This window comes from Gorilla gorilla, chromosome 5 (genome assembly GCF_029281585.2).
Source record: "Gorilla gorilla gorilla isolate KB3781 chromosome 5, NHGRI_mGorGor1-v2.1_pri, whole genome shotgun sequence".
Lineage (NCBI taxonomy): Eukaryota > Metazoa > Chordata > Mammalia > Primates > Hominidae > Gorilla > Gorilla gorilla.
In genome coordinates this window covers 22725552-22752668 of record NC_073229.2, presented here as the reverse complement: position 1 = coordinate 22752668, position 27117 = coordinate 22725552, and the positions used below count along the sequence as shown (strand labels likewise).

Sequence of the window (27117 nt, the reverse complement as noted above, 5' to 3'; positions counted from 1 at the left end):
GTTTTCATATTAAACTATTTTGGTACATATCTGAAAAGATGATTCTTTTTAAAACATAGCTATGATACCATTATCATAACTAACAAAATAATACTAATTCTTTAATATCATCAAATACAAAGTGTTTAAATTTTAATGTCTCACAAATATCACCAATCTTCAAACTGGGTGATCTGTCTATAATCTGTCTTTAAAAGAAATCTATAGGCCCCATCTGTATCTTTTTTTCTTCCTTGCTCTTCTTCTTCCTTATAATTTCTTTGCTGAAGAAGTCAGTTCTTTTGTCTGGATTTTGCTGATTTTATCTTGGTTTTCTTGCTTATCTTATGTAAAAACTGAAAGCTCTATCTTAACCAACTAGGTTCTTAGCCTTGGCCAGACATTACACTCACCTGGGAAGCTTGTAAAATCCTGACATGTGTGGAAAGCAGCTTGTCACTTCCTCAATAAGTTAAACATAGAATTACCATATGACCCAGCAATTTCACTCCAAAAGAATGGAAACAGGTTCAGACACAGTCTTGTATTCGTATGTTCACAGCAGCACTATTTTCAATAGCCAAAAGATGGAAACAACCCAAATATCCTTCAGCTGAGGAAAGGGTCAACAATATGTGGTATGTCCACGCAATGGAATATTATTCATCCTTAGAAGTCACAAAGTACTCATGCGTGTTTACAACCTGGATGAACCTTGAAAACACTGCGGTAAATGAAAGAAGCCTGACACAAAAGCCACGTATTATATGATTTCATCTGTATGTCTACGGAAACCCATAGAAACAGAACATAGATTAGTGGTTGCCGGAGGCTGGGAAAATAAGAAAATGGGGAGAGGCTGCTTAATGAGTATGGGGTTTCCTTTTGGGGTGATGAAAATTTCCAGAACTAAATAGTGTTGATGATTGTACAATTGTGAAGGTACTTAATACCACTGAATTACGCACTTTGAAGTGGTTTAAATGATTTTATGTTATGTGAACTTTACCACAATTTTTTATAATTCTGATGTATAAAAACACCCCAGACCAAGTAATTAATAATCTCTTAAGTGTGACCCAAGCATCAGAATATTCTAAAGCCCTCCGAGGGATGCCAGTGTACACGCAAGGTTTGGAATCATTGACAGAGGCTGGATGGGTCAGGATCGTGTCTTTCGAGCCTTCCTCACAGGTGATGGTGGCGTGCTAGATTTAAGCCCGTGCAAGTTTGCTTCTGTATTCTAAAGGATAACTATGTCTTTTGCACTCCTGTCAGACAGCAGACGCTGTCAGGAATCTGCTGCCTACAGTCACAAAAAATGTTCTCTCCTTTTTTAGAAAATAAAATTTAGGAAAACCTAAGAAGAAAACGATCGATCACCTTGATTTTGCTTTTATGTGAGAGGAAGGAGCCCTCTGTTTCTAGCTACCATAAAGATGTGTAAAACAGTGCCACCCATAGCCTCACCCGTGAGATGGCAGCACGGGGACAAGTGGCCCTCAGGCTGCCCAGCACACGCGCACACACCCTGCCCAACACAACAACAGCAACAAAAAGAGACAAAGTAACCAGTCCTGATTCCTTGGGGAGGGGGGCGAACCTCCTCTAGTCATCTTTGTCCTGCAGTGGCTGGTGCTGCCGTCATACCCGTAGAATCTCAGCAGTGCGTGCTTCCCTACCCTGGGAAGGAAATGTCATTTCCTTGCAAGACTCACTTCTCATGAGCACTGATAGGCCACAGCTGCTGCTGGCTCTGCAGCCTTGGCAGAGTTGCAAATAGGTTAAACGGAGATGATGGGAGTTCTAGTTCTCTTTTGCTTCAGCCAGCTTCCTTTTCTGGCTAAATCTGAATAAACTCAAAGAAACTGGGCAAGGGGTTTACGGCTCCCCATGGAGCTTCACAAAGGTAAGTTCCACTTATGTGATCCAAGAGGTGGTTGGCTTGTGATTTTCTTTGCTCAGCATTACTCGTTAATATCCTGAACTCACATTTCTGAAAACAACTGTAGCTGAGATGTGCTCCTGGAGCAGAACTACAAATTAAACTTGGAAATCAAACCTCCCACTTTCACTCTCAGCCTTTTGTAGCACAGGCTGGGTACTCTTCTCTTTGAAAGCATGGGATTTTCGTTTAAAATGTTAATTAGAAAGAATAGAAGACATTCTTTCAGAGGAGGTGTGTTGTAGTTTTTGTTTTCGTTTTTTTTAAGTGCTAGATTTTGAAGTCAGAAGACCTAGAAAGGAGTATCTCAGCTCCATAATTCATTCACCAATTGTGCAAATGTACACAGGTTACTCAGTTTCTCTGGTTCCATATACTCATTCCTAAGGAAATATGAATATTATGTATTGCATAGGACAAAGGTAAAAACGGTGAGAAACTAAGTAAAGCATGTAAGCTTAGCACATGCCCAGTAAATGTCACTTTCCTAAGTATGTATTGCTTATGTATTAAGCAAGTGATCCTCAAACTTAATCCCTGAGAGGCAGGGAGATTAAGAGATGAGATACAAAAATGCCCTTTTTCTTTTCTGTGGGCCTGTCCTGAAAGCAACAAGGAATTGAGTACGATCATGAAAACTTACTTCGGGTTAAACCAAGTTAAAAGTAAGGATCTGCTGATATGTCTTGATCTGTCAACTGGGGATCCACGACTGCTTAAAGATAAAGGCGTAAGTCAGGGATAAAATAATGAAGCCAAGGCATATAATGATTGCCTCTCAATTGTGAGTTGTATCCTGCTGCTGCTTTTCACAAAACATATTTTCCAAGTCTTTAAATATTCTTCTATAATGTCATTCTTAATGATTGCATAGTGAGGATACGGTGCAGCAAAAAGCTATGGACAGCTCTGTGGCAGCTAATTTGAAAATCTAATAAAAAATAAATTAACCTGAGGAATAGAAAGCTTGAGTAGACCAATTACCATAGAAGAGATTAAAATATCTACCGGTTTGAGCCTTTTCAGACTTTGTTTTGGCCTAGTCCTTGATGAATTTTTGTGAATGGCTTACAGACAACGTTTTCTTTGTTGTTTTTGGAGGGAGCTTTTTTGCAGGCACAATTTTCTTTTTTCTCTTTTAAGAGATGAGGTGTTGCTATGTTGGCCAAGTTGGTCTCAAACTCCTGGCCTCAAGTGATCCTCCTGCCTTTACCTCCCAAACTGCTGGGATTACAGGCGTGAGCCATTGCACCCAGCCAGACACAAACTTTTTTCATGTATTCTCTGAGATACGTGTGTGTGTATTTAGTTTGTCCATTGTATTATTCAAATTCTCTGTGATTACCTTTTTAAATATACTGTTTCTATCCAGCTTTGAAAGAGGAATATCAAAGCTCCCCACCATCATTTTGCCTTTGTCAGTTTCTCCTTTTATTTCTAATAATTCAGGTTTTATATACTTCGCTACAGTCTTATTTAGTGCTTACAGCTTTATGACTGCCGCATCCTGTCTGTAAATGTTGCTCATTATTTAGTTTGAAGGTTTTAGACTCAATTCTGCCTTGTCAAATATTAACATATAAACTAATATTAATATAAACTAGAATTTTCCCCCGCAAATATACCCGGTATATCTTAACTCATCCCTTGATTTTCAGTCTTCCTTTACCACTTTTGTTTAAAGGGTTTTCATCTTGTTTTGTTACCTTTCCCAGTTAGTCCATTCACATTTCATATTATGGCTGATGGAGTTGATTTTATTCTGTCTTATGTTATTATGTATTTTAGTTGGTTCTCTCTTTTCCTTATTTTTAATGGTTTTTATCAAGTAACTATTCATACCCTGTTTATCTCTCTTTTGTCAGTATGGAAATTCCATTCTACTTTTCTGTGCCCTTAATGACTGTCTTCTGTAGCCCAATGTTTATAATTAGAAGTATATATTTTTTACTATTATGTATAAGAGGATACCAGTTTTTCCCACCAAGACCTGTTTCCCTAGACATAAATTTCATAAAGAAGTTTATTGCTTACTAGTTGTTTTTCCCGAGTCTCTGAGTGCTCTTGCTGTGTACCACTTGTCTTCCTCTCCTCAGCAGTTTTAGAAGCAGCCATTTGTTTCAGGTTTTTCTGTCTGGCTCCTGGATTCCCTTAGGCAATATTTCTTTGTCATCTCACTGGGGCCCAGGTCTGCTTGTTACAGCGTCCCATGTGCCTGCAGTTCTGCAGGTGGTAAACGTGAATGGCTCCCTGCTCCGGAGGACCAGTGGGGCAGCAGCAGCGGCAGCTGCCAGTCTCCCTGTTCCCAGGTCCCCTGTGCAGTGCCAGCCTGACGAGCAGGGAGCAACAGCCTTGCTCTCTAGCCCCTGCTTGGCAGATAAAGCTCACTTGGGAGGCCAGTGACAGCCAGATTCCCAGGGCTCACACGTCTCCTCCAGGCCCACTAATCCCAGAATCCCAGCGTTGGCCTCCAGGCCCTGCATGGTCTACCAGGAGGAAAGCTCTCATGAACTCCCCCTGCAGCCCACGCCCAGGCCCAAGACCTCACTCACACCAGCATCTCCCCCAGCGCTGGGGTGGGAACAGGGGAAGCATAGTCTATTCAGGGCTCCACAGTTCCAGAATTCCTCTCTCTAGTACCTCTTAATAAAAAAGATTTCAGATTTAATTAGTTTTTGTAGCCAGAGCTGGGAACCTAATCCATATTTAGAACATAATCTGTAAGAAAAGCGTATTCCAAGTACTTACCAACTTTGAATGAAGACTTCTGCAGCACAGCTGCCTTCCCACCTGTCCACACCCCTGCTTCACCTCGGCACGAATCTCTCTGACTTGGCCTGCTGGGCTGCTTTGCGCTCTCGCTTCTCCCTCCCTTCAGTGTGGCTGGTGGAGTAAGGATGGTCCTAGGTCCTACATTTTCTCATTTTCCACAGTAAGATACATTACATTTTTAAAAATAATTATTTTCAACAAAGCCATAAAGTAAGATCTGGTAGGCTGAATAATGGCCCCCAAAGGCGTCCACATCCTAATCCCCAAGACCTGTGAATGTTACATTTGATGGCAAAAGGGACTTCACAGGTGTGATCAAATGAGGACCTTAAGATGGAGATCAACCTTGGTTATCCACATTGGCCCTACTGTAATCACAACTATTCTTCTAAGAGGAAGGCAGAGGGAGGTTTGACTGCAGAGAGAGAGAAAGTGGCAGAAGCAGAGATCAGAGCGGCTGCTTCAAGGATGAGGCAGGCACCCCACGCTAAGCAATGCAGGAGGCCATACAAGCTGGAAAAGACAAGGAAACAGATTTTCCCCAGAGCCTCGGGAAGAAGCCAGCCCTGACAACACCTTGACTTTCACCCAGTAAAACTGATTTTTGACTTCTGGCCTCCATAACTGTAAGAGAATAAACTTGTGTTGTTCTAAGCCACCTGTTTGGGGGTAATTTTTGACTGCAGCATTAGGAAGCTAACACACAGGGTAATCCTTTGGAGAAACCTGGGTTGTCTCAGGGCAGCCCGCGAGCCCAATGCCGCTATTTCCCATATCCCCAGCTGAGTGCGGGAGCAGGTAGACGCAGTCCTAAGATCACACCATCAAGTGCAGTGGCCACTGATGGCCTGGAAGCATAGCTGGGGTGCAGGCAGGGTTGTGGCCGCTCACAGCCTCTAAGCCCTCAGGGACAGTGCACACGTGGAGAGAAGTCCTTTGGGGGATTGAGCAGTTTTTTGAGCAAGCGCATATGTAAGGAGCACATCAGAAGCTCTGGAGAGGCAAAGTCAAGCCTTTGAAGGGCATAGGCCCAAGCACTGGCTGCCCAAGAGAAGCCCCAGGCCCTTCTCCGCTGGTAGCATCCGCTCCCTCCAGGTGCTGGCGGCGTCACCTAGTCATGCAGGTGACATGGGGCCTCACACAAAAAAATGTAAATAAAAGCAAGATTGATGAGCTTGGTCATACCCCATGTAGTAGTTCATATCCAGAGTCCTGTGAGAACATCGAAGTGTGGACAAAGAGGAAACCAAAAGAACAGTAAGAGGGTTCAAGAGACATGTTCACAAAATGGTCATGAGAAGGGAAAAGAGGAGGGAAGCATCTTCTCCAAATGCATGTATTTGTGACTGTCACTTCCTCTCAAGGGGCTCTGAAATCTCCAGATATGATTTCCTTCCCTGAAGAGGAAGAAGTTAAAGGTGGCTCCTTTTTATCTGCCATCTGTCAGCCAGGCAGCCTTGTCACTTTGACTTTCTTCAGAGATTTACTCCACCACTATGAAGCCCAGTAGTTCCATTTACTCCTGAGTGAGGGGTGAGCTAGGGATGAAATTTGTATCTACGAGGCCACAAGGCATTCTTATTTTGCAACTCCATATCACTCCTGCGTACAGCTGGGAGCAGGGTGTGTGAGCGGTGATGGGTGCCCTGCTTCCAGGATATAAATGTAATCACTGCAGTCCTCTTCACTATTGGCAGCTTCTATAAAATATTTCTCTGCAGACAGTAAGAAACCTAAATTTGGATTTTCACTTAATTTTTATTAATCCAAGCAGAACCAAGTTTGCTTTATAGAGAAATCAACAACTGTAAGACACCCTCTCCCATTGCCTGCCCAGACTCTTCCTCATCCAGGTGCTGATTTGTCTACCACCAAAAAAATTGTAAAGGATGGTGTAAATGTCAATTTCTGGGTTTCATACTATCCTATAATTCGGCAGGATGTCTCCATTGGAGGAAATAGGGTGAAGGGTACAGGGACCCTCTCTCTACTATTTTTTGCAACTTCCTGTGAATGTATATTTATTTCAAAATTAAAAGCAAGGGTTAAAAATGGTAAATTGTAATGTAACAATGTTGTTTTTATCACAGGTTTTTAAAAACCCACTAAAAATAAATAAAAATGAAAAAACGATGATACAGATCACATTGTCTATTAGAAAAATAACGTAAGCTATAAATGCAAGCTATATGTGTAATTGTCTAGTTGCCACATTTTAAAAAGCAAAAAAGAACAGGCAAAATTAATTCTAATAACATAATTTCTTTAACCCAGTATATTTAAAAGATTGTCATTTAAGCAATACAAAAAAATTAACATATTTTGCTTTTTTTCTTACTAAGTCTTTGAAACCCAGTCTGTATTTTATACTTTATAGAACATCTCTGTTTGGACCAGCCATATTTCAAGTGCTAAACAGCCACACATCCAATGGAGTAGCACAAGTCTAGACAGTATTGGGGCTGTAATTGTGAAATATTTAGTGACTTTTTAACCTGTATTTTTTAACATCTTTACTGAGATTCACATACCTTAAAATTTACCCATTTAAGGTATATTATTCGGCCGGGCACGGTGGCTTATGCCTGTAATCGCAGCACATTGGGAGGCCGAGGCAGGTGGATCACTTGAGCCCAGGAGTTCAAGACCATCCTGGGTAACATGATGAAACCCTATCTCAACAAAAAGTACAAAAAGAGGCCAGGCACGGTGGCACATGCCTGTGATTCCAGCACTTTGGGAGGCCAACGTGGGCAGATCACTTAAGGTCAGAAGTTTGAGACCAGCCTGGCCAACATGGTGAAACCCCATCTCTACTAAAAATACAAAAATTAGCCAGGTGTGGTGGCGGGTGCCTGTGGACCCAGCTACTTGGGATGTTGAGACAGGAGAATTGTTTGAACCCGGGAGGCAGAGGTTGCAGTGAGCCAAGATCGTGCCACTGCACTCCAGCCTGGGTGACAGTGAGACTGTCTCAAATAAATAAATAAAGTATATTATTCGCTGGCTTTTAGTATATTCAGAGTTGTGCCAGCATCACTACAATCAAATTTAAAACATTTTCAGCACCCCAGAAAGAAACCCCATACTCATTCGCACTCACTCCACACTCCCTCCCACTTGCCCACCCATCCCCAGCCACTAACCTGCCCTCTGTCTCTATGTATTGGCCTGTTCTGGATATTTCATATAAATGGAATCATACAATATGTGGCCTTTTGTGTTTGGCTTCTATCACTTAGCATAATATTTTCAAGGTTCATCCTTGTAGCATGTATCTGAACTTCATTCCTTTTTGTGGCTAAATAATATTCCATTGTATGAATATACCACATTTTATTTATTTGTTCATCAGTTAATATGTATTTGGGCTGTTTTCACTTCTTGGCTGTTGTGAATTCTGTTGCTGTGACCATCTTTGTGCACGTTTCTGAGGCGTATGTTTTCATTCCCTTGGGTGTAGTTGCTGTACAGAATCGTTCTTGCACTGTACTTCAGTTGCTTTTTCATGCATTTCTCTGGGCTGTCATCTGCCTGCTGTCTGCATTCTTCAAATACCTGAGCGTTTCTAGCAACTACACTGCCGATCTCCCCAGGGTCTTGAAGGGTTTGTTTCCATTCCCCTGAGCATTATACTCAGTTGGTGCTGGTGGCCTGGCTCTGGCCGGGTCACTAGCAAAGGGCCAAGGACGTGAAAGTTTTTCATCACTGTCTTCCAAGGGAGAGGAAGCCTTGTGTTCGCACAGCTCTGGAAGAGTCATTGTTCTGCATCGGAAGAGCTTAGGATACTTCTATCAAAAGTAAAGGAAATAATCTTCATATCTAAAGGGCTTAACTTTGTGGTAAACTCTGCAGCTTTCTATAATAGGGTCCCAAAGGTAAGTGACAGGAACATATTACTCTAATTCAGAAATAAACCATGTGCATGGTGAAAGGCGATGTCTTTGCAAACTGCCCAGAAGGAAGGTCTTGTCCCACCAATGGGCAGCGTCCTCAGGGTTAGACCCAGAGTCGGTGTCCCTTTGTCTTGATGCTGAGAGAAGTGGATCAGCTGCCTTGTTTGAACCAAAATGCGCATCAGAAATGGGTCCAAAGGAAAGCTACTTACTGCAGGCTGAGTTTGTGGGATTCAGGGGTCAGAGTGAAAACCCAGAGCTTTTCTCACTGAGCTTATCATCAAAGCCTTCAAGGTTTGCTTTGCCTAAAAAGAGCTGAGTCCCTCAGATATCTCAGTTTCCTAGTTCATATGAGTACATTAGAACATCTTGTCCCTAAACAGCATGAAGAATGCTCCTGGGAGGGGTGCCTTCCTCTGCCAGGCTCAGCTGCAGGCTTGTGGCAACTCCATGTGTGGTGACCACTCTGGGATTCTTGTTCCTCTTCTGCCAGGGCTTGCCCTGAGACCTTACACAGGTGACTCCTTCTCTTGGAATTCATTCCTTCGTTCAGCAGAGTGGCTGAGGCACCACGCGAGGCACTGGGAACAGGCCAGGGTCACTGTGCTTGAGGAACTGACAGGTGAATGGGGGTGTTTGCTCACAGCCTGGGTCATGGGCTCCATCCCAGCTGCCTAGACCAAAGGTTCCATGTCGAGGCAACCAAAGCAAGTGATAGGCCAGGACTAGTTGATTGGAAGAGGGAGGAGAGCTGGGGGAGGGCCTGGCACCCAGCCAGGGAATGAGGATTCTGTAGGAGTGAGCCATCCTAGAAACCACTGGAGGTTTCTGGGCCATCGGTTGATGTGATGAGCATGTGTCTCTAGAGGGATGACTTCAGCAGCCATGCAGGTGCAGCAAGGTGGGGCACAGGCCCCTTCTCCTTACCATGGCTGCAGCAGCCATGTCAGCAAAGCCAGGAAGATGCTCACAGTTCTTGTATGAAGATGACTGGCTTCCCAGACTCTTAGGAATAGTTTCACTAGGAGACGAGGGAAGCCCTGCACTGCTAGGTGCTGGGGACATGAAATGGGCTCATCCCAACTTCAGGGAGCTCACAGTCTCATGTCAGAGACAAACACCGAAACCACACAAAGTATACTCACAACCCAGTGTGGCTGGTGCTGGATGGTGACAGGGCACAGTTGTGAACACCTGGAGCAGTTTTCCAGAGCATGGTCTGCGGCCTTATCCCAGATCTACTAACTCATAATCTCTGGGGAGGCAGAGCCCTCCGGTAAAGTCGGCACCCACTGCAATCTGAACCCTGCTGGCCAAGGGAGCCGGGCAGGGAGGTGGGTCAGGGACACTTGCTGGTTGGAGGGCCCGCCCCTGCCAGGATGAAGTCTGCCGCCCACTGTTGATCCTTTGTTAAATGGCTACCTGCTTGCAATCATGGTGATTGAAGTCGAATCCCATCTCCCTGAATAGAGGTGATTGTCACTTGGAGATCCACCCATGAGGGATGAATATTTCTGAAGTCGCACTTTAGGCCAGTCGGAGGCATAGGCAAAAGGGGGAAATGGAAAAGAGGAGAAAGAACAAAGAAGCAAAGGACATAAGAACTCAGCCCTGTGTCTGCTAGGAAAGAAACCTTTTCTCTAAATTTTCTAAAAACTAGGAAATAAGGCTGGACTCAGTGGTTCACACCTGTAATCCCAGCACTTTGGGAGGCCGAGGTGGGAATTTCACCTGAGACAGAGCAGCGGGGGCAGCAGCAGGAGAAAAGTGGACATGTTCTGGCGTGGAGGCCAAGGCTTCTGGGCCGGTATGTGGAGCCCTACAAGTGGGTTCTTTTCCCTCTAAGTGTTTAACTGGAAGGTGTGTCCAGTAAACTGGGCCTCAGGGACCACACTAGGGCTGTGGAGCCACCAGCCAATTCCCCATGCCCTAAGACAGCCCCAGCGACCTTGGAGGTGAGCTTGCTAAGAGAGCACGTGTGCCCGCCCTCTCCACGGCCCTGGGAGAGCAGAGGACTACCAAAGAGCCACCACAGTTGGACTGGCACCAGAAAACAGGAGGCCCGGCTCCCCACCTCCCAGACCCCGGTGTCGTCTGAGGCTCCCATCCACGTCATCTTCACCTCTTGCAGCACACAGCTGTTCTGTGCAGCTGTGCGTGCATCTCCCCTGCAGAATGCTAGAGAAAAACTACACTGTGAGTGGCTTGATGGTGGCCTGTCACCACAGACCATGGCTTCCTTTTCAGGGACAGCCCAAACTCTTACTCCGAGGTCCTCACCCTACAGGTGACACTCAGAATACTGAACTGCCGTGGGCCATCGGCATGGGCCCCTCAGAATGGAATCTGCTCACGCTAGAGCAGCATGTCAGTGGCCTACCAGGCCAGATGGGAGCCAGGGCACCCCAGGAGAGGGAAAAGGGATGAGGGCAGTTTATTAAGTAGGGGCCGTGGGAACAGCTGGAAGTTGTTCAACTTCTGACCACAAGGCCAGGGCATGCTGCCTGAACGTCAGTTTTGTCCTATACCCTGGCCAAGGGTCCCCTTCCCCCAGAAGTGCTTATACGTATACTCAGATGTCTCCTAGATCCTGCGATGTGGGGGTCCTACAGAAGAGCTTAGGAGCAGTGTCTTCGGGGGTGAGTCACGTTAACCAGGGCACTGCCTGTTCCCTGCTCACCGCCCCCTGTCCCACCACTGCTGACTCCCCATGTCCCACCCTCTGTTCTCTCTCACTTCCACTCTTCATGACCAGCTCTTCCTCAGGGCTTCTGGGAACAGAGCTGCTGCCTTCCCGAGGCTGGGGTTGGGATGAGGACGTGTGTGCTGGACGAGGGTCAAGTATTCTCAGAGCACCGGGCCCACTGCCCCAGCTGAGGCCCCGTCAGGCCCTGTGGCTCAAGGTGATGTTTTTCCCTCTCACCATTTTGGGGCTCCCTTCAGCCTGACTTCTGGTTGGGGGGAGACAAGGGAGCCCAGGTAGTTGGGTATGTTGGTATACCTATGACCCCAATATCGTTAGCCTGTGGCATCATTCCTGGAAGGCTCCCAAGCCCTGGGCGATTGAGAGGGTGTTGCTGGCCATGTGTTTTCCAGTCCGTGGATGTCGCGTAGCAGCTCCCTGAGGGAGGTGAGCAGAGGAACATACTGCAGCCATTGGGAAGAGACAGTTGGGTCTGTGCGTGCCGACGTGGAAGGATGCCTGGGATGCTGAGCGTGAAGGAGAGCATGTACTGGGAAACCGTGCAGACGGGGATGTCTGCCTCATTTGTCTCTGTTGGTATTCACCACCATTTCTTGCATGAGCCAGATTTTGGCCCACGAGCGCAGAGGTAGGACAGCTGCCACCAGCCATGGCATGCAGTCAGGAACAGGTGGATGTGGGACTGTCCGAGAGAAACTTCTGGAAAGCACTGGGTCGGCGAGAGGAGGGAGCCCTACGGGGAAGGGGCACTCATTGCATCTCATCAAGGGATGTTGTTCATTCTTGACGATTTGATGCCAAAAAGCATCAGACTCCCCTGGACCACTTATTTAAAGAGGCCAGCAATCAGCACATTTTACAAGCCTAAATTTAAAGAAAAAAACAAGTATGACTTCTGGTTCCTACTCTGGAAGCCCTTTCCAGTTCTGAGTGTTGCATTTCTGGTGCAGGACCCTTGACTCTGGTTCTGCTGTGTTCGTTGCTCTGGAAATTGTGAAACTCTCAGAGTGGTGACATCTCAATGCTACCCACCATCTGGAAGCCCACAAAGTCAGGAACTTCTAGGATCAGATTACTGTGGGTGATTATTCTCTGTACCGTCCAACCAAGCAGGGTGCTGTCAGTCATCACCGGATGAAGGTGACAGGCAAAACCAGAGAGGCCATCCATCTTTAAGTCTGTGCAAACAAGTCTTCTTGGGGTGGATGAGCAGACTCGGGATGTGCCTTTTTCCCACAGGTTTCTGCTGAGCTTGCCTGCTCAGTTATATTTGATTAAAGCAAATATTAAAACCAGAACTGGTTCAAGTCGACTTTGAAAAAAGGTGTCCCTGGAGGAGTAAAATAGCAACAGGCAGCCTGATTGCCCCAGAAAGTTTGTCAAAGATATGTATCCCCCAGAGCAGGTGGTGAACACACCATCAAGAACTTGCTCATTCCCCAGCACACATCCCAGGAAGGATCAGCCTCAGCATTTGCATCACCTTGTAGCTAATTGTAGAGGGGCCAGGATTCTGGCCTTGCCGCTGTGGTTTTGGTGGCATGAAGCAGAGTTCAGGGACAGACATGCAGCTGAGCTTTGGTCTCTCCCCAAATGCAGGAGTGTGACCTCTGATGGGACATTACCTCTGGCAGTTTGCCTGGGCTCTGTTGTCGCCGTCCCAGGGAAATACCAGGTTTTCCTCTGACGTGATGTTTGGGCCCTGAGTTCTGCCTAGTTCCCAGAAGGGCCTGGTGACAGTTGTGGCGGTGCTGACATGTAACATGGTGTGCTGTTTGGATGCTTTTGTCTCGGGGATCCTCTGTTGTGCAATGCTGCAATGCCAGCTCTGGGGACTCCTGGCTAGTGGCTGGCACTGTTTGTATCCACTCTTCCCATGTGGCCTTCTCTGCACTGACCATCAGGGGTCGGGGAGGTAGCTGTCTTCTGTTTTATAACGGTCTTCCCCACCCTGAGCAGTGGTCTAGACCAGCAGATAGAAATCACGCATAAAACCCAGCTCCTCTAAAGTCCAGGTGTATGTATAGAAGACAGGAAGATATTCCCTGCCTTCAGCTAGCAGTGTAGCAGGCGATAGCATCCTATAGGAACACCGTAGGGTGCAAAGACACTTCTGTCCCCTGGTTTTGTAGTCCATGGCCCTATGTACCCAAAGTACACCTGGTAGGAAAATAGATACCCTGGTTTTTTGCTTGTTTTTTGGAAAAGTATGCACTCCATTGCAGGGCGGGGGTGGAGGGAAGGAAAACCAGGTAATACTCAAAAAATAAGTGCTAAGCCTGAATCCCCTTAGATGAGCACTGCTTCTCATTCAGGGACGCTAGTCAGAAGCAAGGAAGCAATGACATGCGTGCCCCCACCCCCCGACTACCTCCCTGATGAGAAATTCCACAGGTAGGGCTGGGCCACCTAGGTCCTACTGAGAGGCGAAGCCAGCTGGACTTCCTGGGTCTAGTGGGGACTTGGAGAACTTTTCTGTCTTACAAGAGGATTGTAAAATGCACCAATCAGTGCTCTGTAAAAACGCACCAATCGGCACTCTGTAGCTAGCTAGAGGTTTATAAAATGCACCAATCAGTGCTCTGTAAAAATGCACCAATCAGCGCTCTGTGGCTAGCTAGAGGTTCGCAAAATGGACCAATCAGCACCCTGTAAAATGGACCAATCAGCACTCTGTAAACTGGACCAATCAGCAGGACATGGGCAGAGACAAATAAGGGAATAAAAGCTGGCCACCCCCAGCCAGCAGCAGCAACCCACTGGCATCCCCTTCCACGCTGTGGAGACTTTGTTCCTTCGCTCTGCACAATAAATCTTGCTGCTGCTCACTTTTTGGGTCCACACCACCTTTAAGAGTTGTAACACTCACCGTAAAGGTCTGTGGCTTCATTCCTGAAGTCAGAGAGACCACGAACCCACCAGAAGGAACAAACTCCGGGCACGCTACAAAGCAGACCCTGTGGCTCCCGTGCACAGACCTCAATAGGAACCTCTGCCTTAACGTGTGCCCATTCAAAAAGGACTCATTCCTGCAGAGGGAACAGAAAGCTTGTGAGATGAGAACCACTGCTAGCTGCCCACGAATTTGGGCTCTTTGAGATCCATTCAAATAATTTCATTCCCGGCCAGGCACCGTGCCTCATGCCTATAATCCCAGCACTTTGGGAGGCCGAGGTGGATGGATCCCGAGGTCAGGAGATCATGACCAGCCTGGCCAATATGGCAAAACCCCATCTCTACTAAAAATACAAAAAAATTAGCCAGACGTGGTGGCATGCACCTGTAGTCCCAGCTATTCGGGAGGCTGAGGCAGAAGAATCGCTTGAACCCAGGAGGCAGAGGTTGCAGTGAGCCGAGATCATGCACTCCAGCTTGGATGACAGAGCGAGACTCTTTCTCAAAAAATTAAATAGTTTCATTCCCTTTCCTATGATGATGCGGAATGTCACAGATGCCACGGAAAGAGACCATCACATCGTGGGCCTTTTTTGTTTTTTTTTTTTTTTTGGAGACAGAGTCTCATTCTGCCACCCAGGCTATAGTGCAATTGTGCAATCTCGGCTCACTGCAACCTCTGCCTCCCAGGTTCAAGCATTTCTCCTGCCTCAGCTTCCCAGTAGCTGGGATTACAGGCATGGGACACCACGTCCAGCTAAATTTTTTTGTATTTTTAGTAGAGACGGGGTCTTGTCACGTTGGTCAGGCGGGTGTCGAACTCCTGGCCACAAGTGATCCGGCCGCCTCAGCCTCCCAAAGTGGTGGGATCACAGGTGTGAGACACCACACCCGGCCTTTTTTAAGTGAACATGAGACATTCAGAAAGACAACAAGCCGGTGCAGCATGCTGACAAAAGTGGATAAGAGTGAGGACAACTGTGTGTTCATGATTGAGGCAGACACTTGAGAATGAACAAGGGCTCTATCTATAGTCACCCAGGGACAGTGGATGTGGACTGGACGTGTGGGCATGCTGATGAAGAGTGCCCGCTCTTGCACCTTGTTTCTCTCTTGTCCCAACAAGCAAAGATGAAACATATTAATTTTTAACTGTGACACGGGATAGTGGGCAGGGATATGAACTTGCTCATCACTCTGCCAGCAACAACACAGAGGAAATAAGAGGCCGACTCCCCACTGCCTCCCTCCACATTAAGAATATCCCATATCTAACATTCAAGGCTTACAGGAAGGATGGAGATGCAGTGTGTACTGGGAGAGGGGAGGCAAAAAGATGCACCCCTGGCTTCTTTGACATGGCCTTCTTTCTCAGTTACCACGCTTCATTGGAGATTGAAGTTTCAGTATTCCAGTTCGGATGATCCCTTCAGGCACTCATCTGTTGCATAAAATGGTGGCAGAATTAAAAGTAGCAGTGTTATGCTATTATATGTAAACATTTTGAAAAACAAGCCTGCTGGATTCTAGAAAGAAAAAAGGTTATGTGGACTGAGGGCTGTTTTTAGAGGAATACCATGGGGTCGATATTCCTAAGTTTGGGTTTCACAATACTTCTTGCTGCTATACAGAAGAGACTGAAAAAATACAGACGTAAGTTCATGTGTCCCTATTTCAGTGTGCTTTTTTTTTGAATTGGGAAATATAAAAAGCATGATAAAAATGGTCTATTTGACAAATAAGCTTTTATCGCTGGTGACTTGACAGTGGCAAGGCTGTGGCAGTGCCTCTCCATGCTGGGATCTCACCGGGGACCATTGCTGCATGAATTGCAGGCGGCGTGAAAGGATGTCCAGCCTTGTCATAAGCCAGAGGAGGGCCACAGATGTCATGCTTACCTTCCTCAGTGCAGGTGAACAGGAGCAGGCAGTTTAGCATGTGCCATCTGAGACCATATGCTGAAGGTCTACTATCAAAAGTGTATTGTCCAGGCATGGTGGCTCATGCCTGTAATCCTAGCACTTTAGGAGGCCGAGTCAGGCGGATCAGCTGAAGTCAGGAGTTTGAGACAGGCCTGGCCAACATGGTGAAAGCCCATCTCTACTAAAAATACAAAAATTAGCCAGGTGTGGTGGCGCATGCCTGCAGTCCCAGCTACTCGAGAAGCTGAGGCAGGAGAATCACTTGAACACAGGAGGTGGAGGTTGCAGCGAGCTGAGAGCACACCACAGCACTGCAGCCTGGATGACAGAGTGAGACTCTGTCTCAAAAAAAAAAAAAAAAAAAAAAAAAAAAAAAATATATATATATATATATATATAGTTTTGGTGGCTTAAGGGGTTTTTTGGGCCTTCCAAAGCCCCCAGGAAAGTGTAGCTATCTTAGGAAAGTGCAGTATCTTAAAAATATGCTTCTGAAACTGGGTGTATCAGAAGGTACTCAAAGGCAACAGGGTAAAAACAGTGCGTCGTCTTGAAGGGTCAGGGTTACTTGTCAACTTGGAGGAAAAAAAAAAACTGTTAAGAGACTGGGCCTTGCTACGTTGCTGAGACTAGAGTGCAGTATTTATTCACAGGCGAGATCGTAGAGCACTACAGCCTCGAACTCCTGGGCTCAAGCAACCTTCCCACCTTAGATTCCTGAGTAGCTGGGACTACAGTTGTGTACCAAGGTGGGTTTCCCTACCACATCTGGCAGGGAAAACATTTTTATACGAAAATAAGCACAAATATGCTATAGAGCAGAGTACACCATTTACACGAAGATCAATACGAGACTTCCAAGAAATATTCTGGCTACCGCAGCCCCTTTAAGCTAAGTCCCAAATCCCCAGGAGAACAATTTTTTTTTTTTTTTGAGACAGAGTCTCGCTCTGTCGCCAGGCTGGAGTGCGATCTCGGCACACTGCAACCTCTGCCTCCCAGCTTCAAGCGACTCTCCTGCCTCAGCCTCCCGAGTAGCTGGGATTACAGGCGCACACCATCACACCCAGCTAATTTTTGTATTTTTAGTAGAGACGGCATTTCACCATGTTTGCCAGGATGGTCTCAATCTCTTGACCTCGTGATCCACCCGCCTCGGGCTCTTAAAGTGCTGGGATTACAGGCTTGAGCCACCGCGCCCCGCCCATGATACGCATCTTGACAGAGACAGGCCTAGCACAAATCTGTGCATGTGAGTAACGCTTAGCAGGCCCTTGCCAGTGCCTAGCACTGTGCTTGTTTAATCCTCCCATTAGCGTTAGGACATTTCATATATTTGGGCCCTGGGAAGGAACTGGGGAAAATGGTAGATTTTCTTCATATCTAGTGTTTTGTTTGATTCCCATAACAACTCTGCGAAATAGGCAGGAAGTGGCAGAGGCAGGAGTAGGATCCCAGCCCAGGGCTGCATCCGTTCCCCACCTTCCCCACCCACTCCCCTGGCAACTGCGCCCAGCTTCTGGGACCCCCATCAGATGGAGATGTGTTGCGGAGATGGCTGTGCACTGCTTCAGAAGAGTAAGCGGTGAAGACCGGAAACATTGTGCCCAATTGTATTTTCTGATATCCTGCCCCTTCCTCCCCTGCAGGTTATTGTCTAATGAGTCTCAGAGCTCTTAAGTGTTTCTGGGCCATCTAGTCATCCCCGGCTACTGGCAGTTGAGTAATCTGTGTACTTTTCCAATGGACTCTAATGCCAACTCCCTAAACTTAATAGAATAAAAGTGTGATCAGCTTTAATGACCAATTTATGCACAGTAATAGTCTGATGTGGCTGTATAAGTCAATTTGGGATTCTGGAGGGACTGTAACTTGAAGGTGTTAATTGCACTACCTTACTTCCGTTGACCAGACCCTCGCACCTGCAGCTTGGAGCATCGTTCTCTGCCGTTAGCACCACAGCAGCAATCCGGGCTAGCCTCCTGTTGTGTGCTGGCACATTTTACAGCCCAAATAAATGCAAGAAAACTGTTACACAAACATTTATTGCCTCAACTCGTTACCCCTCATTGAGATAACTTTTTAATATTTCCTCCCTGTGTGAACGAATATTTCCCCTTCTTCTTCTGTAATGGCTCTGAAAATCCCATATAGCCCCGGATTCTAGGCTTAAACCCTCTGCTGGGCCAAATTTAAATCATTTGATTTCACTTAATGGTCAGTGAACATTCTTTTTGCAGTAAGTGGTCCTACCGCTGTTTTTATTCACTTGTCTTCATCAGTTCTGTATTTCCACTTGTGGCTTACCATCAGAGCACTCTGTAATCACTCATCTCTCTGGATTTTAGAGTCAGTGGGCACAGACCCTTAGAACCATGGAGTATGGGACTGATATTTTTAGTTGTTAGGTACTTTCTGAGCACTTTCTATGTGTCTGGCACTGTCCTAAACTGTGCTTTGAAGGCACCGAAGTCAAGTAACATGATCCCTTCTCCCTCCTCCCCTCAGTCACCGATGCTCATGTAGGGGAACTGAGGCAGGCCCACTTACCATTTCAGTATAGGGACCATGTGTGTGGCCCCAATATATGCAGTATATGTATCAGACAGACATGCATCTCTGTATCCTCTTAATACCATTCACATTGTAAGACCTGATGTCATTAGTTTTTTCCCCCCCAGGGGCCATAAAATTGTCATACTGGAATGGGTTTTTTTTTTAATTTAATTCAAACTTCTGTCAAAGCAGACTATAAATTTGGTTTGTTTTGATTTCAAGTTTCCTAAAACTTGGCTCTTCAGATTGCCCCCCAGTTCTTTATTCTGTGGGTTTCCTGTGGGGTCTTTTCCACGGGGCTGATCCCACCTCACAGCTACATGCCTTACAGGAGGGCACCCCTCCCCCAGAATTTTCATCCTCTAGATTGGTGGACTTTGTGAAATAAACATGATGGTAACTGCTGTAATGGGGGCTTTGGTAAGGAACACAGCAGAGGGTCACACAACAGGAGAACCCTGTGTTCTTGTTCTAGCCGCCACATAGAGAATACGGCCTTTAGCACACAGAGCTCACACAGGGAGCTACATGGGGAGAAGCGTGTTTGTTCTGCGGCATGATAAGTGTGCCGCCAAAGCCTTCAAAGGGGCCACCAGAGGGGGCGTCAGCCGGACAAACAGACCTTCTGGAAAGTAGTTTTGTAAGATCTATCAGTAACCATCAAAATATTCATATCTGTTTATCCAACAATTCTACTTCTAGAAACCTTTTATAAGGAAAAAATCAGATTTAATAAAAGGTTATATATAAGAATGATAATCCTAGCATTAAGTGGAAACAGTCTAAATGTTCATCATATGGGAGTGATTAAATAGATTGTGATATATCTTTACAATGGAGTATTATACAGTTACTGAAAAATATTCCTTAAAAGAACAGTTAATGATATAAGGATCATAATATGAAGTTAAGTTAAAAAGCAAGTTATGCTATGATCCCACATTTAAATATTGTGTATATATACACCACGTTTTAAATCTATATGTGATTTAACAGACTAGACAAAAATACCAAACTATTAATAGCCACATATCCAAATGCAACTAAATATTTAGAGCAAGCTTGTCCAACCCACAGCCTGCGGGCCACCTGCAGCCCAGGATGGCTTTGAATGTGGCCCAACACAAATTCGTAAACTTAAAACATGAGATTTTTTTTTGCGATTTTTTTTTTCCTTTTAGCTCATCAGCTTTCGTTACTGTTAGTGTATTTTATGTGTGGCCCAAGACAATTCTTCTTCTAGTGTGGCCCAGGGAAGCAAAAAGATTGGACACCCCTGATTTAAAGAGAGAAAGAACAGAATCTTTATAATTTCCTGTGTAGCTTTTTTAAACTTTGGAAACAGCTACAATAGGTACCTGTTAATTGCACCTGCCCAGGTGATAAGGACATTGTTTCCACTTGCCACGGGGCACAGATCACCCCCTTCTCTGCACCAGCCTTTGTTTCATTAGTCCTATGATCTCACATTAAAATTCTCATTGTGCATTCAAGTCAGTAAGGATTGGTTTAGCTGTGTGGAGCAAGAAACCCAAGTAACAGGAGCTTTTAAAAGATGGAGGTTTATTTTTCTCGCACATAAAAGAAAGCTGGCAATAAGGCGTCCAGAGCTGGCATGGTGGCTCCATGGTCATCAAGCACTCAGTCTCCACCTTTGTGCCCCCCAGCCTTAGCGTGTAGCTCCCATGTCAAACTTACCTTACAGTGCTAGATGGCTGCTGGTGTTCCAGCTATCAAGTTCATATTCCAGGCAGAATGGAGACAAACTGGGGAGCGGGCAGGCAGTTGACTGCCCCCAGTCTGAGGCAGCCCACTTTCAAGAACTGCCTAGATGCTCCAGCCATGATGACAGCTGACACCTCATTGGCCACCTCTAGCTGCACAGGAGTCTGGAGAGTGTAAACTTCTAGATGTGCACTGACCCTGTAAAGAAAAAGGAGAGATGGATGCTGGGCAGGCCAGAGTTATCTCATGTGGTTATCTCAAATTTTCATAACGTAGGCTCATAGTTATAGTGATGTGTAATTCGCATTATGAAGAAATCATTGATTAGCCAGGCATGGCGGCACATGCCTATAATCCCAGCTACTTGGGAGGCTGAGGCAGGAGGATCACTTAAGCCCAGGAGTTCAAGACCAGCCTGGGCAACATAGTGAGAACCTGTCTCTAAAAAAAAAAAAGAGAGAGAGAAAAGAAAGGAAGAAATTGTTGGGACCTGGTAGAGGAGCAGCATTTTGGAGAAAGCACTGGACAGAGATCAGAAGATCTGGGGTTCATGTCTTTGTGTCTATATGGATTGATTTTTCTGGGCCTTCATTCTTCACCAAAAACTGAGGGCAGTGATTCTTACAGCATCCACCTGCAGCAGTCTTGAACTTGCAAGGGTGGGTCCCCCTTCAGGGCAGCACCCACGTATTCCTCTGGCTGCCCGTCTATAACTTCTGCCACTCCTCCTTCCAAGCTGGAATCACCTCTCACCTGCACTCTTTTTTTCTTTTTGAGACGGAATCTCGCTCTGTCACCCAGGCTGGAGTGCAGTGGCGTGATCTCAGCTCACTGCAACCTCCGCCTCCCAGGTTCAAACCATTCTTCTGCCTCAGCCTCCTGAGTAGCTGGGATTATTGGCGCGTGCCACCATGGCCTATATATTTTTACTAGAGACAGGGTTTCACCGTGTTGGTCAGGCTGATCTGACTTGTGACCTCGTGATCCACCCGTCTCGACCTCCCGAAGTGCTGGAATTATAGGCGTAAGCCACCGCACCCATCCTCACCTGCACTCTTACTGGCCCCTTAACTGGGTCCCCTCGCCACAACTCTCCGCCTCTTCTTTGCCTTGACCTGAAGACAAGGTGATGTTTTTAACCACAGATCTGGGTGGGCTGGTCCTCCATTTTTAACATTTTAGCAGCTTTCCATTCCCTCCAAGTGGAGCATGGCATCTGTGTTCTGGCCCTACCCCACTTCTCTTTTATTCTCTCTTCTCTGCCTTCTCCACCCCTATCCTCACCCTCACCCTTCTCTATCCACACTCAGCCCATTTCTGTCTCTGACAGTCTCCACGTCCAATCGTGTCATGGGCTTCTCACCCCTGCCCCGGCTCCAGCCTCTGGGCCTCTGAGCTCCTCCTCCCTTGAGGCTGTCTCCTCTGAGAAGTCTTCACTGACTCCCTCAGGCTGAGTCACATCTTCTAGATCCCTCTAGTCCCGTGTGCCCTCCTCATGCTAGCACATTCCAGATGCTAGGTCATTTATCTCAATTCTTGTCAGTTTTCCCTTCCTAACTCAGAGATTTCTGCAGGCATTAATCACATCTGAAAGTCTCACCCGCAGAAGGTGCCTGGAACAGGAGGTGCTCACTGCTTGTCTGCAGAATGACTCAGGGCTTGAGCTGCTCCTCCAGGGCTCCTTCAGGTTTTCTGGGTCTTTAAACACCTGTGCATAGTGTTCTGTATATGCCTTTCACTTGTAGGAAAGAGCCCTGCCTGCCTGTGTGTCTTCGCGGCAGAGCCATTTGCTCTCAGTGCATTGGGCTCAGATTCCTTCTCTCACTCACTCATCACAGATCTGCTGAGCAGTGTTGTCTACCAGGACTGTGCGAGGCCAGGGACACAGAAAGCAGTGTTCACCAGTCCTGCCTTTGAGGGGCTCTCAGGGGGCTGGAGAAGGGAAGACAGACATGAACTGGAGCACGTGACCTCATAGGGACCACACACAGACCACACAGATGGTCCAGGTGGCTGCAAAGAGGAGGACGGGCTTCGCGAGCATGCCGCCCAGGCTGCAGGCAGTGAACGGGTGGACAGAAGAGCGCCCTCCCTTCAGGAGGGGTCAGGAAGCCAGTCACCCCTCCTGCTACCGCAACACATTTCTCCCCTCCATGTCTGCCACGACTGTCCCTTGGCCAGGTTCCCACCAGCGCCCTAGGGACTCCCATGCCATGTAGGTGCTATACTGGTTGGGCATCTCACACATCTTTCTCTTGACACTGGCCAGCTTTGTTGAGGGCCCAAAGACTGCTGGAGCTGCAAAGGACCATAAAGATCACCTAGAAGTTTCCAGACCTCATCCCACAGGCAAGGAACTGAGACGAGAGGAAGTGAACAGTCTCACATGGCAAGTGGCAGAGCCACCCAAGCTGCAGCCCAGTTGTCCTGTTCCTCCCGCCCCCGCCCATCCCAGGGCCTTTCCAGGGTGCCACCTTTCCTTCCAGAGTGCCAGAAGCAGAACATGTGGATCAACACGGGGTCATTCAGAGACCACGCGGCTGTCACTAGAGGCGTCCCAGATGGATCCCGGAGCCGTGGACAGTGCCTGTAATCACAGAAGCTGAGAGTTGGAAGGAATCCATCTGGTTCAACCCTGGTCTAGCATATACCTTCCTTCTCCATCCTCACTTTCTGCTCCTCACGGGGACAGAGAACTCACAGCTTCCCAAGCCAGCCCATTGCATTTTTGAACAGGTTTCTTCTTACGCCGTCCCATAACTCCTGCCTGCCACTAAAGCCTTGAGAAGATGACGGTAAACTCTGTCAAGTACTCGTGAATGTCCGATTGTGGACACTTCTAGGACAGGTTCCTGGTGAATCCCCTGAGATCAATTAAATACAGAACAAGCTCCCAGGTAGCTGAACCATCCGAGCTGTTATACAAAACTGTTTGTATTAGCCTAGTTTTAATTATCCAAAAAGTAATGGTTCCCTTTTTTTTTTAAGGATCATTGGTATTCTAGCCTCTCTTTTCTCAATATCATTTGATAGTGGGTTCATCTATCTGTTGAGGTTAATACATGAAAACAAAACCATGTACTATTCAGGGTGGAGGACAATGCCAATCCTCCTCTTCTCTGTAGTAGGGTATAGATGGCTTCAGCTCACCCAGCAGCTATTTCAGGTTGTCCAGAAGGGAAGGCCAGAAAGTCCCTGTGCTGCATTCATCATGACTGTACCGTAGCCCCTGAGAAACCCAGTGCGGCTCCTCACAGCCCTCAAGATGATTTCCGACCTTGCCACCTAAAGTGTGGCCCGTGGACCAGCAGCATCAGCATTACCTGCAGGTTGCGAGAAACGCAGCACCCCAGACCCTCCCCATCCACTTGCGTCCAAAGTCTTCTCTATATTAATGAGAGGAAAGGACGACTGAAGACACAGTAGCAAAGCTCATCGCTGTGACTTGTTAGGAGTTGTGCTGGAGCGCTCATTCTCTACACCCCCTTCCCATAACTCCTACCTACCTCTTTTGGTTTTTAATTAGGACATTCACTTGCATTTAAAAATACCTGCGAGATCCCCCCATCCCCCATATCTCCACTGTCTACTTCTCGTTCTTCTTAGATGACGTGCTGCTCTCGCCTCTTCCTTCGCTTTCTCTTGCGCCGCAACACTTAGCAGTTATTATCCATGCCACGGACCTTCAAGATACCTCTGTGCAAGGGCAGACTGAAGACCGAGCAAAGGGCATGGAAAACAGGACACCTCAGATGGACCGCGCGGCTGTCCTTGGTGACAGAGCACCGCTCTTTAACACATGCTGTAGTAATGGCATGATCGCCTTCTGTCCAGGGCCTTCACTTCGAAATAGAGCACTAAGATCGGGGAGGAAAACCATGAGGATGTTGACCCCTGGCTGCTTTGGGTAGTAGCTGTGGCCTTTAGGAGTTACCGTCGTTTGCTTCAACAGCAGTCACTCGCCCCAAATTACCCATAGATAGTGACCAACTGGTCTGAAATCCAGATAGAGTTGCTAATGATCAGCCCTTCCTTCACCCATTCCACTTGTTCTTAAAGATGTATCACTCAGGAAATGCTTTACAGAAAAACTGTGGCAAGACCCTTTGTTGCAGAGGAAAGACCTGCTCTAGCCCCAGAGGATGGCTCCAGCATCCACCTGGGACAGTGGAAACATGGGGCATTAAGACACTTAATAAAAAGGACACTTTAAAAAGAAGGGGGCAGGAAAGATAGAAGGCAGGAGGTGCAGGCACTCAGACAACTGCCCTCGACCCCACCCGGGATGGGCCACGGAATAGGTGTTTGCATTGCCCTGAATGCAATGCTTTTTCTACCCCAGCATAGACGGCACCCATTTCTGCACTGTTCTAAAACCCCTTCCCTATTTGAGAATTAGTTCTAAGGGAAGGAAGCCCTCTTAGGAGAGGAGGTACTGGGCACACATCTGACAGCTTTGCCACCAGCAGGCAGGCGTCACCCAGCTCAGCACAGCCCCGGAATCCCAGGCTGCAGCCTCCTGTGCTGTTTCAGAGGGAAGGAATGGGTGTGTGGATCTCTGTAACTTCTCACAGTGAGGGAAACGGGGGTTGGATGGTGCTCTAGTGGCCGGCTTTGCCCCGCAGTGCAGTTGCCGGAAGGGAGCAGCCCTGGGATGGCCGACATTTGTATTAGAAATGTTAGGAAATGTTCCTTCTGGCCTTTCCCAGGGGCTAGAGGACCACAGTTCCTGACCTGTGTCCTTTCTTTGCCTTCAGGTCCACATTGGCCAACTGTATTCAACTGACAAGCTGATCATTGAGAATCGAGACATGCCCAGGACCTAGCAAGCCGGGGACCAGCCACCAGTGGCGGCCAGGGACCACCTTCAGCATCCACTCTCTGTTTGAGATGGGGGTTCCCAAAACCAGCTTACAATAGCCTTTTGCGCTGCCTGTCATGTGGGAGCTGATAAACCAAGTCACATTTGCCTTCTGTTGCAGGCTTAGTGAAAAAGGACTGCTGTCTTTCCTTGGTTCAAGTGTTAGAATGGAGAGCTGGAGTTCGTTCAGAATAGTGCTGTGTGTTACCACATCTCCCCTGCACCCCATTCCTACCTTATAGCTCATGACCATTGTGTATAGCATTTCTACACTTTGTTTCTTGGTCCTTGACAATAAAAAGAATGATCTCCCTGAGCCTTTGACCCCAGATAAACCCCTCCCGATTAATGCATTTTCATTTCCTACTGATACAAGGCCTGGAGAGGGCTGTTGGGGGCCCTCAGGGAGGGTTCATCTCTGAGACGAGAACTGCCTTGGTGAAGGCAAGTTCAAGGACCACTTGAGACTGGGGGCAGCATGGAGTAGGGCAGGGCTGCGGGGGTACACGGTGCACCCTGCAACTTATACCTGAGCCCAGTACAACAAAGGTGATGGGTGTGTAGGTACACACCCAGAGATGGAGCACTGCAGATCAGCAACCTCAGCCCCACTTGGGAATTTGCTGGAAATGCAGGCTCAAGCCCCTCCCCACACCTGGTGAATGAGAGAGCCCCAGCCTGACCCAAGCCCAGGGCGACTCCCATACCCTGAAGCCTGGGGCATGCTGGGCAGCACTGGTGTCCAAATCTGGCTGGTGGACAGAAGCACCTGGAGAGTTGGGGAGCTTTTTAAAAAGACATCTCTCAGCACTTCCCTCTCTGCAGATTCTGACTCAGTCAGTGAGGGGTGAGGCATGGTCATTTTTCTCTATTCTGAAGCTCTCCCAGTGTTTTCAATGTTTAACCAATTGGGAACCCCTGCTCTTTAAGTATATTACAGGTAATAAAGATATTGTTTGTATGCTTTTATTCTTGGAAACAGATTCATTCCAAACATAGAAAGAACATATTAAATAACTTGCTTGTCATCTGGGGAGTTTACGAGGGACCAGACCTGGCAGAGCGGTTTCTTGTTTCCCTTTGCATACAGTGCTCAGTGGATTTGGTATCTGTGTGTTAAGGTTTGGAACAGGCTCATATAAATAGCACCGGTCCTGGAATAGCTGCAGCACTGTCACCCCCTCATTTTAACTCTGACGGTCGTGGGAGTGAGCACACGCACTCTGAGCCCGTGTTCTTCTCACCCTCATGTGAGAACTCATGTCTTCCGGGTGCTTTTGGAGAGCATAGATTTGCTGCAATGATGCATTCAAATAGATGTAACGTGTAGCCATTCTATTTGGCAGTACAGCTTTTGATTTCAGGATAAAGTCTTCTTTTTTTTTTTTTTTTTTTTTTGAGATGGAGTCTCGCTCTGTCGCCCAGGCTGGAGTGCAGCGGTGCGATCTCGGCTCACTGCAAGCTCCGCCTCCTGGGTTCAAGCCATTCTCCTGCCTCAGCCTCCCGAGTAGCTGGGATTACAGGGGCCTGCCACCACGCCCAGCTAATTTTTTGTATTTTTAATAGAGATGGGGTTTCACTATGTTGGCCAGGCTGGTCTTGAACTCCTCAGCCCCCCAAAGTGCTGGTATTACAGGCATGAACCACCACGCCCTGCCAATTTCAGGATAAAGTCCTGAGCATCTGTGAAAATAATGAAGCTCTTAGCAAGTCCCAGATCTCTTACCCTCTAACCAGTTCCTGCCTGGGAGCTGCAGTGTTAGAGCACATGCAAAGCCCTTAATTGGGGGAGAGCTGTTCGGTGGACAGTGAACGGAGGCGATGTGGCAAGGGTAATCACTCCCTTCAGCTGACTGTCACGG

At 47.1% G+C, this 27117-nt stretch overlaps 1 protein-coding gene across 3 annotated transcripts in view; it reads left to right on the top strand.

The window, feature by feature from the left end:
* LYRM4 (LYR motif containing 4) overlaps positions 1-26224 on the top strand; it is a 148930-nt gene extending 122706 nt beyond the window's left edge. For all 3 annotated transcript variants that reach the window (XM_019029612.4, XM_019029614.3, XM_063707303.1), the window contains one exon: positions 25152-26224. In XM_019029612.4, the coding sequence (XP_018885157.1) occupies positions 25152-25220 (69 nt within the window). In that variant the 3' untranslated portion in view covers positions 25221-26224. The remainder of the gene's footprint in view (positions 1-25151) is intronic.
* Positions 26225-27117: the final 893 nt, after the last annotated feature.